This window comes from Setaria viridis, chromosome 7 (genome assembly GCF_005286985.2).
Source record: "Setaria viridis chromosome 7, Setaria_viridis_v4.0, whole genome shotgun sequence".
Lineage (NCBI taxonomy): Eukaryota > Viridiplantae > Streptophyta > Magnoliopsida > Poales > Poaceae > Setaria > Setaria viridis.
In genome coordinates this window covers 7894736-7909113 of record NC_048269.2, presented here as the reverse complement: position 1 = coordinate 7909113, position 14378 = coordinate 7894736, and the positions used below count along the sequence as shown (strand labels likewise).

The 14378-nt window shown below is 44.9% G+C and overlaps 1 protein-coding gene across 1 annotated transcript; it reads right to left on the bottom strand.

Annotated features, from left to right (window-relative positions):
• Nucleotides 1-262: 262 nt before the first annotated feature.
• LOC117864557 (berberine bridge enzyme-like Cyn d 4) lies at nt 263-1883 on the bottom strand. The gene has a single exon (XM_034748690.2). The coding sequence runs from the start codon at nt 1881-1883 to the stop codon at nt 306-308; it is 1578 nt and encodes a 525-aa protein (XP_034604581.1). The 3' UTR covers nt 263-305.
• Nucleotides 1884-14378: the final 12495 nt, after the last annotated feature.

The window sequence follows — 14378 nt, the reverse complement described above, 5'->3', positions numbered from 1 at the left end:
TTCGAGTTTAAAAAGAGCATCCCACGAACAACACAAACGCGTGAATGACAAAGGAAAAAAATTGAAGTCACGTGAACAGCTCAAAACAGGCACAACTCATGTTTGGAAAATAGACAATTATACTATTCTTTTATACGTTTGTTTATTATAACTCACCGGCCTTCAGTAAGCAAACACGATACACGTTACTTCAAATTCCCAATGCGAAACAAATGGGAACACGATACATTGTGTAGTAATTATTAGGAGCCACAGGATCAAATCGCTTGGCACGACGAAAAGGGCACCATCCAGCAAATGGAGCTCTATCCTTTTGCTGCACGAAGAGGAGGGATGCTCTGCTCGTTCCGGAAGAAATCATCAGGATCCACCCTGCTCTTCACGCCCGCCAACCTCTCAAAATTACCCTTAAAATACTTCTCACCCCAAACTTTAGCATTGTCGTAGCTGGTCACGTTACCCTCCAATTCATTCGTCCCCAGGTCCAAGTCCCTGTAGTTCACGTACACAGCTCTTGGGTTCTTGGACACGTACGGCTCCAGCTCCTTATGCACTCCCCTGACCCAGCTGATCCGCTTCTCCAGTGCATCTGTCCCATTCTCGAACCAGAACGAGTAGATCTGCAGCTGGTAGAGGTAATCCCGGTGCGGGAACGGTGTCGCCGACGGCGAGATGCTTCCCATACGGCCGCCGTAGGGATCAAGCATGATCGGCGGCGTCCCGGGCTCATCGAGCCACTTCTCCCATAAGCTCTCCCACGCGTGCCTCGGGATTGGTTCTTGCACGTGGTCCGACTTGACCTTGAGGTAGTAGTCCGGCTTGTTGCTCCTGTCCAGGAGCACCTCCAGTGGCTTGTCGGTCGTGAAGAACTCGATGAAGATGGTGGACTGGACCCAGCTTATCTCCTGGCAGTCCGCCTGTGTCATCCCAAGCTCCGGGAAGCGACGTCGCATGATGTCGAAGAGGCGACCGCAACGGCCGAGGAACAGGGCAACGAAGTCCGCCTGCGGGTTCTGCACGAGGACGCGGAGGTACAGGTCCCTGGGCAGGAATGGCGCGATGTCCTGCCATTTGGTGACGAGGTCGATGGCGGATTGGTTCCTGAATCGCCGGATGCCGAACACGGTCACGGTCTCCGGCACGCGCACCAGCCGCACCTTCCAGGACACGACGACGCCGAAGCTCTCGCCGCCGCCGCCCCGGATGGCCCAGAAGAAGTCCTCCCCCATTGTGCTTCTGTTCAGCAGCCTCCCCTGCGCGTCCACGACGACGGCGTCGAGAACGTTGTCGGCGGAGAGGCCGTATTTGCGCGCCAGCGAGCCGAACCCGCCGCCGCTCAGGTGGCCACCGAAGCAGACGGTGGGGCAGGAGCCCGCCGGGAACGCCAGCGTGCGGTTCGCAGCGGCGACGGCGTAGTAGAGCTCGCCGAGGGAGGCGCCCGACCCGACCCAGGCCTCGGCTCTCGCGGCGTCGATGTGGATCGCGCGGAGCTCGGCGAGGTCGAGCACGGCGAACCGCTGGTGGGGGTCGAGGGAGGCGTAGGAGAGGCCCTCGTAGTCGTGGCCGCCGCTGCGCGTGCGGATGCGGACGCTGTGGCGGCGGCCACAGAGAACAGTGGTCTGGACATGGCCGGGCTCGGTGACGGCAACGATCACGAGCGGCCTCACGGTGCCCGGCAACACGTAGCGGAGGTTCCGGACGGAGGACAGCAGGAGCGCGGAGTAGTTGTTGGTTGATGGGGTGTGGACGAGGCGAGGTGGAATGTCCGCGTAGAGGCAGCCGAGGAATGCATCGACGTCGCTGGAAGCTGAAGACGACGTTCTTTTGCCGGAGAGGATGAAAAGGGTCAGGAGAAGGTGTAAGATTCTTGCTGTCGTTGCCATTATCATCGATCCGTGGCAACTATGCTGTAACACCGGATATGTATATATACAACATGCACACTTGTCTTGTAGTACCTAAGCTTCATTTGCTGCTCCGTCCATTTCAAAATGCAAAACACGATTTTACTCGCTATTGCCTATAATATTACACTTCGATTGCTAATTGTTGCTAAGTTGCATAGCTCGTCTTTGCATTTATTGTACTATCTCTGTTTTCAAAATTAAATGTAGGTTAGTTTAGTTTTTTCTAAGTAAAAATTCTCTAACTTTAATCAAATTTATAAAAAAATATATCAATATATACAATACCAAATAAATGCACTATAAAGATAGATTTAGTGGAACAAGTTACATCAGATAAGTACACTGGTACTTTTTCCAAGACATGTTTCAAGTGCTGACAGATACACATTTAGATTAGTCTATAAAAACACAACCTTATCCCCATGAATGTACTACTCATTCCTGATAGACATATCTCGCATACCTCTCAAAAATAATTAGCCATAAGTGCAAACACGATTCGAATCGAACCTAGATCAATTTTACAATCAATTAAAATACCGTCTACTGCAACAAATGCCCATGGGCATTTGCTAAGCTTAAAAGGATCATGGTGTGCAAGCCAACTTTATATATATGCAGCAGTTCACATCTGTTGCGCAAATTAGCTAGACTTTGAATCGGGTAATATTTAAACTTCTGATACCGACCACTAGCGACGGACAAGTCTATGTGTGTGTTTAGCATCTTTCACGGTACCCAAAGTGCAATGGTAGTTATCCAAACACCTTGAAAGTGCATTTGGCCTTAGAGTTTTGCGTAATTAAAGTACTAATAATTTTATCAAGAATTGACAGGTTCAAATCAATAGAAATGCAAATGTGTAAGAAAGGACCTCTAAGTAATTGTAGAAAGGTGTTCAACATAAAGGAAAATTGATTTATTATTTTCTATTTTTGAATTTGAATATAGGAACACCGTACTATAAATAGGGACGTGGCTAGTTGGCTTCAAGATGTCAAAGTGCTTACTTGAGATGCTAACTACCTATGAGACATACCTTAATCACACACTTGCACATTTTATTTCTCACAATTTTCTGTGAGTGTTCGAAGTTCCGACACCTGTTAGATATTTCAAAAACTTCCGACAAGGAGTGCTCAACAGATTTCATTTAATTGTGTCGGAAGTTCCGTCCCTGTGTCAGAAGTTCCGACAGATACATTAACAGCACAACAACGGCTAGTTTTGGGGCTCGGGTATTTATACCCCCTCAGCACCCTCTTCATTTGCCGCTGACCTAACCCGAGACAAATACCTCCAAGAACATTCAATACTCCTCCCCACTCCCTCCTTGAGTTAAATCTTTGAGAGTTTTCAGCTAGGGCTTGGGTGAGAGAAGGATTTGAGGTGTGTGACTCTAGCTTTGAGTGTGAGGTCAACCAAGTTCATCTCAAGAGCACTTCAAGTGTCTTCGATATTTGATTCGCGTTTGTTACTCTTGAAGCTTGCTTTTAGACGGTTAGACGTCGCCCATTTGAGCGCTCTCTTTGTGTGGTGCGCCCAGGAATGTCTGTATTACCTCATCCTTAGTGGATTCATAGTAAGTATTTCAATCCTCCTTTGTGGTTGATTGGAAGAGGTAAAGGGTTAGTGAGGACCCGGCTCTTTATGAGCTCCTCAACGGAGATGTAGCTTCCTTAGTGTGAGTGAACTTGGGTAAACAAATTCTTGGTCTCGTGTGCTTATTGTTTTCATATTTCTAGTTGTCCTAGAGCTTATTTTGTGTTGATCTATTATCTCATGAAGTTCCTTCTATAAAGTTCACATGCAGTAGTCTCTAGACATCTTTCCCAAACTTTTGATTCAAATAGATTCTGCAGAAACCTATTTAAATTTGAATTTCATAGAGTACTTTTTACTCTGTTGGAAGTTCCAACCCTGTCGGAAGTTCCGATCCTGTGTCGGAAGTTTCTCTGCGAAGAATGTTCAAGTGTTCAGATCGAGCCTATTCACCCCCCTCTAGGCATCGCACAATCCTTTCACACCTAGGAGCAGTTATCAGCGGTAAGTCAGTATCATTGATACTTTGTTTTTCTCAGCTAGTTCCACACTAAGGCAGCGGATAAGAAGCAAAAATATAAGAATTCTTCTCAGTAAATCAAACAGTACTACTTCCTAGAACTATCAGATCGATTTTGACTCTTAAGATAACAGAACAAATTTAATGAACCAACAAGGTGCACAGAAGTGATATTGGCGGCAAATAACAACGTAGCTTTCCAAAAAAAAATCAATGAGCTAGTGATAGTTGAGATCGACCAGCAACCTGAAAGAGCACACATGCCCTGGAAAAAGGCGATCGGAAATTAGTGGAGTATATTATCAAGCGGAAAACACTAACCACTCCCTCCGTTCCAAATTGTAGGTCGTTTTGACTTTTCTAGGTTCATAGATATTATTATGCATCTAGACATAACTAGATTCGTAATAATATCTATGAACCTAGAAAAGTCAAAACGACCTATCACTAGTAGAGAAACGACTTTCCATCCGCCCCCTTTTGTCCCGGTTTAAAGTTGGCCCGGGACAAAAGGTTCACCAACCGGGACTAAAACTCGGTCACTGGTGGGGAGCTCACCAACCGGGACCTTTTATCCCGGTTGCAAAGGCTAGTGGGAAAAAAAGACTCTGAGAGGCATTTTATCCCGGTTTGAAACACCAACCGGGATAAAAGACCCCCCCTTTTATCCCGGTTGGTAACACCAACCGAGATAAAAGGGTCAAGAGCCTTTTATCCCGGTTGGAAACACCAACCGGGATAAAAGACCCCCTTTTATCCCGGTTGGTGTTTCAAACCGGGATAAAAGGGTCCCCCAACGAGCTCACTGGAAGGTGGCTGGGAGGGGATTAAATCCTCGGACCCTTTTATCCCGGTTGGAAACACCAACCGGGATAAAAGGGGGTCTTTTATCCCGGTTGGTGTTTCCAACCGGGATAAAAGGGTCCCCACGAGTTAATACAAAAGGATAGTATCCCCTACATAGTCAGATGTGGTGTGTAGGTGGGATGGCAAGGAAGCTACGCGCGAGGCTGGAGGTTGTGGGTTCGAATCCCACGAACCGCGCACGCGCATATTTCGCGTGAAAAATCGCGTGACTTGTGACTTGTGACGTCTTTTGTCCCGGTTGAGTGACCCGGGACTAAAGACCCCCCCCCCTTTTGTCCCGGTTGGTTTATCCCGGATGGATATCCGAGAGATATGCACCCTACCAACCGGGACTAAAGGTCAATTCTCTACCAGTGTATAATTTGGAATGGAGGGAGTACTACAGAATGGGTCATCTGCTATGATTTGAAACGTCACAATTTTGTAGTCATGAGAGAATTTCTATCATTAACCTATTTTTCTACCATAGATAATCAAACAGACATGACATAAAATCAATATCAACCACACAGCTCAAAACTCAAACCATGCATGAGTGACAAAAGTTTTCAAAAGTCAGCATCTGGAGTTCTGAACACCTATACTTTCATTGACTCAAACTTTATTTGGGCATCCAAATAACTTTCAAATTAAAAGGTTGTCAGACCACAAAGCTCTAGGCCATGCCTGGCGATTCTGAGGCGATTTAGCAACCATATGAATGTGCCAAAGCGAAATCGCTCCACCCGCTCTGGCAATTATGAGACGATTTAGCCTTGGAACTGGAGAACTACCACCGCCCCTGCCGTCTGACGGCGACACCCACGCACATCCGCCTCTGATCACCGGATCACTTTGTCCATCGCCTACTGCCGTGTGTCCCCTCGACATCGGCGTCCCCTAAACCCTCTACCCCCTAGGGTCTGATCTAGCGACGCTTTCAGACCCTAGCCGTAGGAGCACTATTTTTGTGGGTGATCTTTGCGTCGCTCCACATCTGGTAGTTCCTGCACTCGTGCTGCTACAATAGGGCGACGTCTGTAGGCTGTTCTTCTTGGCGGCGATCGGTACCACCGACGGGAATGACTGGGTGTTAGACATGGAGAAGCTCCACTTGACGACTGAGGAACCAGCGGTGGCAGCATTCAGTGATGATGAGGATGAACAAGGAGGCCCACCATCAGAGTGGGCAGTTATCGGTAAGGTGTTCTCGCCCTCGATCCTTCATATTTCGATCATCATGGGGGGCAATGAAACTAGCATGGGGAAATCCAATTAGTTTGAAGGCACGATCAGTTAGTGAGAAGGTGGATAATATGTTTATAGCCAAATTTGGCTCTGAAGCAGATAAGAGTAGGGCTTTGGAGGGCTCACCATGGATGGTGGGTAAGCATGCTATTATCCTCAAGGAGTAAGATGAGAAACTGAAGCCGTCTGAATTCTCTTTCGAGCACATGGCCATCTGGGTCCATATTCTCAATCTCCTGTTCGGCTGGATGAATGGCAAACGTGGCTGCCGGGTAGCAGATCTAATCGGTAAGACAATCAAGCTGGATGTTGATGCTAATGACAAGGAAAGTGGGCCGTTCTTACGAGTTAGGGTTGATATTGAGATCAATCGTCCTCTCCGTCCTGGTGTTATGTTGCAAACAAAGAAGGATGGTGCTCCAGAATGGTTTCATATCCAATTTGAAAAATTACCCTTTTACTATTTCTCCTGTGGCCTGATTGGCCACTCAGAGCTGGTCTATCATAATCCTGCTGAAAGGAATGCACTAGGAAAGCTTCCATATGAAATTAAATTATGTGCCCAAGATGATAAATGAAAGAAACTATAGAGTTTTTCTCAAGTTGCAGCAAGTTTGTTTGCATGTGAATCATCCTCCAATTCATGTCCTGGTCGCTTCTCAACTAACAGATCGGGTGACAAACCCAATTTGACGGCCAGCAATCAAGCACAAGCTGCCTGTGGCAATGATGGAGTGAACTCACCACTCAAACAAGCGCTAGTGAAGGAGAATGTACCCACTGGATCGAATCCAAAAAAACAGTTGTTCCCACAAGACTTGACTCCTCTGCAGCATAGCTAGCAGCGCAAGAGAAAGGCAATCAAATTGACAGGAAAGGGTTCATCATCAACAAACGACCATATTGACCACACAAGGCACACCGAGGCGGTAGTTTCACATGGTCTTGTACAGATCATAGTACAGGAATTGCACGGGATCAGAGATGCTACTGAAACTGGCAACTTGGAGCTTCAAAAGAAATAGAAGATTGCTTCTTCAAAGTCTGTAGGATCGGCGGTGGCTATGGGATGCAGCCCCGACCGGATGCCATGAAACTCTTATGTATGAACTGCCAAGGCCTGGGGCGGCCCGAGGCAGTTCAAGAGCTTAGTAGCTTTGTCAAGCTACATTGTCCCTCGCTAGTCTTTCTGTCTAACACTAGACTGTACGATGATAGAGTCAACTCACTGAAATGCTCTTTGGGATTTTCAAACAGAATTGGGGTTGGATCGTATGGAAGGGGAGGTGGTCCCACTCTCTTAGGGCCACTTTGGAAACTCAAATCCTGGGGGGATCCCCACGCTTTCCTTGGGCTAGAAGCCCATGCAACCCTCCGGCCACGAGCCAATCTAACCTGCCTTTTGGAAGCCCATTTGCCAGGGGAGCTCTACCCTATCCCTTTCTTTTCCGCGGGTCGTCTCCTCCCCACCTCCAGGGTCTGGGCGGCTATTCCCCAGTGCTCATGACTGCATCGTGCCACTATCCCCTGCACCACTCGTGAGCACCGTCGCGGCGGCGCCCGTGCGCCTCCCCCATCCCTGCGCCTCCCTTCGCTGCTCCTCGTTGCCTCCCCATCCCCGCACCGGCTCGATCTCCACTGCTCCGTGACTACCCCCACTAGCTGCCTTGCCTTGTCCCAAGATCCGGTGAGCCCTTCCTCTCTTCTCCTTTCCCCTTTGCTTACAATTCATTCTTTGAACACATGCTCATGTGCTATCCTAGATCCGCCAGGAGAGCCTTCCTGCTATGTTCTAATTCCAAGATCAATTATCTTGTTGTACATGGTTTGAGATGTTTATAAATTGTTTACATGTCCCATGTGGAATGTTTTGATCTGCACCTCCGGATCTTGTGTTTGGAGGTTTTCCACTGTTCATGTTCGATTGAGCCAAAATGGTACTAGTAGTGACTGAAAAACCTGCCAAGATATTAATGGTGAATAACCATGCAGGCTAGTTGATGACGAATTGGTGCCACACCTCCGGCTTAGCTTTTCTAGACTGTAAAATATGGTGTTGAACCAGCCCCATATGCCTGTAACAAAGCACTACTGCTTGGTACTGCTTGATAGCAGTGTTAGTGTCTCAGTATGGAAGTCTGTGATGTCAGGTTGATCAGTCAGACTTCACAGTTGCTCCAATTCTTGGAGATATGTCTGGGTCTGTTTGAAGCTTTGAGGGCTGAAACTTTATGCTTGGTGAAGATGTCGTGTTAAGACTGAATCTGTAGAAACTTTAAGTTTGGGACCTACATTATGCTATAACGTCCGTTGTTGCAGTTGATATGTGGCTTGTAGTTTAGGTAGTGTGTCTGTTTATGCTTAGGTGACTCATGGTGTTCGTTCTGCACATTTCAGCCATTCAGAATTGGGACCCTAAGCACTACTGCTTGGTACTACTTGATAGCAGTGTCAGTGTCTCAATATGGAAGTCTGCCCCCATATCACCTTCTTGTATTTTACTTCCTGAAAAGTTTGTTTGAAGAATGAATTGTAAGCTATCATATGCTGTTATATACTGTTACAAAGTCGGTGCTTTGAATTTCCTTTAGTAATATCTAGCTCATCAGGAACTATTGTGCATGCATGCGTTGGAACTGAAGTTGAAGTGACAATAGGCAAACTGGATCATGAGTTTCTTCATGGTCTTTTAAATCCTAAATCTATTAACTAATATTGTGCATGTAGTTTGGCACTTTGTATACACTCTTCTAGTAAGCCACTAAGCCAATTATAGCTTAAATCTGCTAGAGGCAACCTGCTTTCACTAGTTTGTTCCCTGGCTATGAAATGGTTACAAGAATATTTTTCCGTACCAAATCTATCCTCCTTTGGCTTGTTTATTATTTCTTGCCTAGCATATTTGATGTTGATTTCATTTTTTCACTGCTCCTTTGTTAACCCATGGGCTACTGCTGAATCGTAACTTGGCTAAATAATAACTGGCTGAATAGTGATTACTAGAAGTGCTCAGTCTGAATAGTACCTTGGTCTTTCAGTTCCATGCAGATCTGCTTTAACTTGGTCTTTCAGTTAGCCAGTTATTTTTCTAATGGTTGAACTTGGCTGAATAATAACTGGCTGAATAGTGATTATATTATATGTTACATGTTACATGTTTTTGATACTAATATCACTGATGTTACATGTTTTTGTGCTGCAGCTGTCTGCCTCAAATGCTACTACAACTACAACTAAACATCAAGAAGCCCCTTGTGCCCACTTCACATGAGGGATGAGGGAAGAGAGGAAGAACTTATCTGCTTATTAACGAAGGTCCAGGTGCAATCTGATTTGGATCTTTAGCTGATTCTTTGATTGTGGAAATATAGGGATGAGGGAAGTAAGGAAGAACTGTATTAGAAGTTGACATACGGGTTCAATGCATAACTTTATTTTATGGATAACTCATCATAGTCATTGAGGAGCATTTCGCATTTGCATATGTGATCTGTGTAGTCCAAATTCATGCATGCATTTTTTTATATCATCCTGATTTACCTACAAAGTTCTTGACATGGGATTTGAGACTGAGGCCGGCCTCTGCGGCTTGCGGCTTGTAGGACAAAGATGGGTGCAACAGTATAGTTGGGAGATGATATTAAGACTTGTGTAGCTAGTGAATGCAAAGTACTTTCATAAATTAAACTTAATTGATTTCATCCTTGAGATATATGTGTTTGTATAAAGAATTTTTCCGGAGCCTTTCATGGTACTTGATGCTGACAATGATCCCTTATGAGTTTGTTATAGTATTTTTTTAATTTTTTCTCATTTTTTCCTGCTTTTTTTGAAATGTTTTTTTCCTTGGATATTCCCCTCCTGAGCTCCCAAACAGCGACAGGGAAGGGATACCCTGTGGGGGAGAGCTAACCAGGGAAATGAGTTGACTAATTAAACCTCGCTAGGCCCCCCTTCCCTGGTTATCTTGCCCTTGGCTTCCAAATTAGCCCTTATGGTCACATGCTGTCAATGTGACACTCCAATCACTTGACAAGCTTCACATTGATGTCTCTGTGTATTGTGATGAAACCGGTGACCAAGAGTGGCGCTTTACAGGATTTTATGGTGAATCAAGGCGTGAACTTCGGTACAGAAACTGGGACCTCCTCAAGCTGCTTCATACTAGGAACAATATCCCTTGGCTATGCGCCGTAGATTTTAATGAAGTCCTTGACGCAGGTGAGCAGTTTGGAGGGGTGGGGAGATCGGAATCACAAATGAATGGGTTCCGGGATGCGTTGAATTATGTGGTTTTATGGACTTGGGATTTATTGGTCTCCCGTACACTTGGGATAATAGGCAGGAAGGGGACAACAATATTCGGGTTATACTGGACCGTGGCTTAGCAACAGCTTCTTTTTTGGACCTGTTCCAAGATTCTACGGTTTAGCATGTTCAGTCAACCGAGTCAGATCATTGTTGCCTTGTTTTGCAATGTGACCGAGTCAAATAGTTGAAGCAAGGTCATGTAAAGAGATTCAGATACGAGAATATGTGGTCTAGGGATGACTCCTATTTTGGTGTAGTATCAAATTCTTAGGGTACAGGAGATACCATTGGCAACATGCATCAATTTCAATCATCTTTAGGGAATTTGCAAGGATCACTGGATAAATGGAGTCGCTCTTCCTTTGGCGCTGTCAAGAAGACTTTGGCAAATCTACGAAAAAAGATAGAGAGAATCAGAGGCAGGTCGATAGGCTCAGGCCCTTCACAGAGTGAACGTAATCTGATGTCACGAATATCTTAATTATTGATGCGTGAAGAGATGATGGAAAAACAACGGTCTCGTGTCAATTTGCTGAAGGAAGGAGATAGGAATACAGAGTTTTTTCATGCTAAGGCAAAGGAAAGGGCAAGGCAAAATAAAATCATCAGCCTGAAGGACGAGTCTGGTACCATCTTTAGTAAGCAAGAGGATTTGGAACATCTTGCCTCGGACTTCTATTCCAATCTGTTTAAGGCACAAGACCAACTAGACCCCGAATTAGTACTACAACATGTTGCTCCTAAGCTAACAGACGACATGAACAAAGATCTGATTAAACCTTTCACAGCAGATGAAGTTGATCGGGCACTTGCTTCAATGAAGCCAAATAAATCTCCAGGCATAGACGGGTTCACAGCTGGTTTCTTCCAAAAGCACTGGCGCAGTATTGGTCCGGGGGTGACTAGACCACTCTTGGACTTTCTAAATGGTGGGGACTTACCAGAGTGTATCAATCAAACGATTCTGGTATTAACCCCAAAAGTCAAGAATCCTCAGGAACTAAAACAATTTCGGCCAATATCCTTATGCAATGTGATCTACAAGCTTTGTTCCAAAGTTATTGCCAATCGACTTAGACCTCTCCTGAATGACATTATTTCTGAAGAACAGAGTGCTTTTGTTCCTGGACGGCTTATTACTGACGATGTCCTGATTGCCTATGAGTGTACTCACTATCTGAAACGAAAGAAAGGGAAACAAGGAGCATATGCAGTAAAACTTGACACGGAGAAAGCTTATGATAGAGTGGAATGGGACTATTTGAAAGGTATGATGGTAAAACTGGGTTTTGCTGAAAGTTTTGTTAACCTGATCATGAGTTGTGTCACCTCAATCTCCTTTTCTGTTCGCGTTAATGGACACTACTCTGAGTTGTTTAAACCAACAAGAGGGATTAGACAGGGGGATCCAATATCTGTTCCTAATTTGTGCTGAAGGTTTTTCTAGCTTGTTGAGATCGGTGAGTCCGGTGTATCTCTCCAAAGGAGTGCGTGTAGCATTCACTCTCCCTGGATTTTGCACCTGCTTTTTGCGGATGATAGCATTGTTTTCACTGAAGCATCGCAAAGAGGGGCTAACCAGACACCTACACCCTTGGCTCGGGTCAACTTGTGAACAAAGATAAATCTGCTGTGTTCTTTAGTAATAATTGCTCAGAAACTGAAGAATGAAGTACTAAGTGGTCTTGGGATTCATAATGAAGCTCTCGCTGAAAAATACTTGGGTTTACCGACAGCTTTGGGGAGATCGACCACTGAAGTTTTCCGGTACATGCCTTCTCGGATTAAAGGGCTTGTTGGTGGCTGCAGTGGAAAAAATATGAGTTGTGCTGCCAAAGAGGTTCTTCTCAAATCAGTGGCTCAAGCAGTCCCGACCTACCCTATGAGTTGCTTTCTCTTGCCAATTGAGACTTGCAAAAAGATGAATACTACGATTGCTAACTACTGGTGGGGCTCATCAGCGGACAATAGACATATGCACTGGTAGAAATGGGAACACTTAACTAGATCGAAACTCAGGGGAGGCATGGGTTTTCGTGATATACGTCCTTTCAACCTGGCAATGCTTGGGAAGCAAGGATGGCGCTTGACAACAAACACAGATTCTCTCTGTGCAAAAGTTTTGAAAGGGCGATATTTTCCTCACTCTGATTTCATGGAGGCAACTAGAAAGAAACATGCCAGTGCAACATGGAGAGCCATCCTTGCTGGCTGAGAAGTGCTTACTCAAGGTCTCATCAGAAGAGTAGGGAATGGTGCCACAACAAGTATATGGGAACATAAATGGTTGCCGAACCACTTTCAAGGAAAACCGATCACACCTCGTACCGACCAAATAGTTCAACATGTGAATGAGCTAATAACTCCGAGTGGACATTGGAATGTGGATCTTATTGAAGAAATATTCTTGCCAATAGATGCAGATTCTATTCTTCGGATTCCTTAAACACAGGTATGGATGACTTTTGGGAATGATCCAAGGAAAGGCATGGAAATTACTCAGTTAAATCAGCTTACAGAATACTGTCTGCAAACCGGCAACAACAGAATGAGCTACAGTCCCCAAGTACTTCTTTATCAGCTGAGTGGAAATTGGTGTGGAAACTGGAGGTGCCACCAAAAGTCCGTGTATTCTGGTGACGTGTTTTGCATGAGTTCTTACCAGCAAGGCATATCCTTCATAATTGACACATTGAAAAGATTGCAAATTGTGAGGTTTGTGGGGCTGACAGGGGAACCATTTACCATGTTTTGGTTGACTGTTCGGTAGCAAGGACTTTCTGGAATTTCGCACAAAAGATTACAGGAATCAAATTACCTCATTTGCATCCTCTTACTTGGGCGTCTGACCTGCTGAACATTCATTTTTGCCCCAGGGAGCATTCAGCGATGATTATATGTGGTACGTGAATGCTGTGGATGGCAAGAAACAAGCGAAGGCATGGTGAGCAAATGATGTCTATGCGACAAGCAATATTTTAGGCTCGGGACACAGCGTTTGATCTCTGGCAAATGCTTCATACTCCAAGAAAATAGGTGATTCCCAAACTGAACCCTCAGTGGAAACCTCCTACGACAGGGTGGGTGAAATGTAACACTGATGCGGCCTTCTACGTCGATGATCATAATGGTGCGTCGGGAGCAGTTCTAAGGGATCCTACTGGAGCTTTTGGTGGTGCACATGCTAGATGGTATGGAACTTCTCTCAGTGCACTAGCAATGGAGGCCCATGCATGTAAGGATGGCATGATATTTGCACAGAGTCAAGGTGTGACCCATTTGATGCTGGAGACTGACTATGGCATGACCTACAAACTCAACGCTCAGAAATTGCAGGGATTCTCCAGGAGCTTAAATCTCTTAGTCTTGTATTTACTTCCTTTGTAATTTTGTTTCTCTAGTTGTTCTTGTAATAGGGCGGTGCATGAATGTGCTAAACTGGTTAATTGTACTCGGACTCTGGGTGAGTGGCTATATAGAGCACCCAAGCAAGTACAAGAATGCCTGAACCTGAATGTAATGCTTTGCCTGTTTTAGGCCATATGATACATGAAACCGACGCCTGAGACAAAGGGCGGCGTTCCTCGCCAAAGAAAAAAAAAACCTCTAGGCATCATGAGCTAATATACATTTTTTTCATATAAATAAAAAAATCTTCATCCAATACCCAAGTACGAATTTTTTGAATATGTCAATTCAAACTCACACATGCATAATTATTTTAGTTGCTTTATTATACCAAGTTAATCATTCCATACATTATCATTTCGCCATGTAACTTACTTTTTTCAAGGAAAATGTAACTACTACTTTTACGGTTAATCTTTTCTCAAACATATATATTATCATTTCACTCTGTCATTGTTACCAGTAGAGTTGATAGTACTTGCACCACTTCATATGACTTACTATACATTTGCCTAGCATTAGAGTAAAAGACTACACAATCAATCATATATCACCATTTATTACGTTCTTACTGTAGTTAGGCTTAGATTCTACTT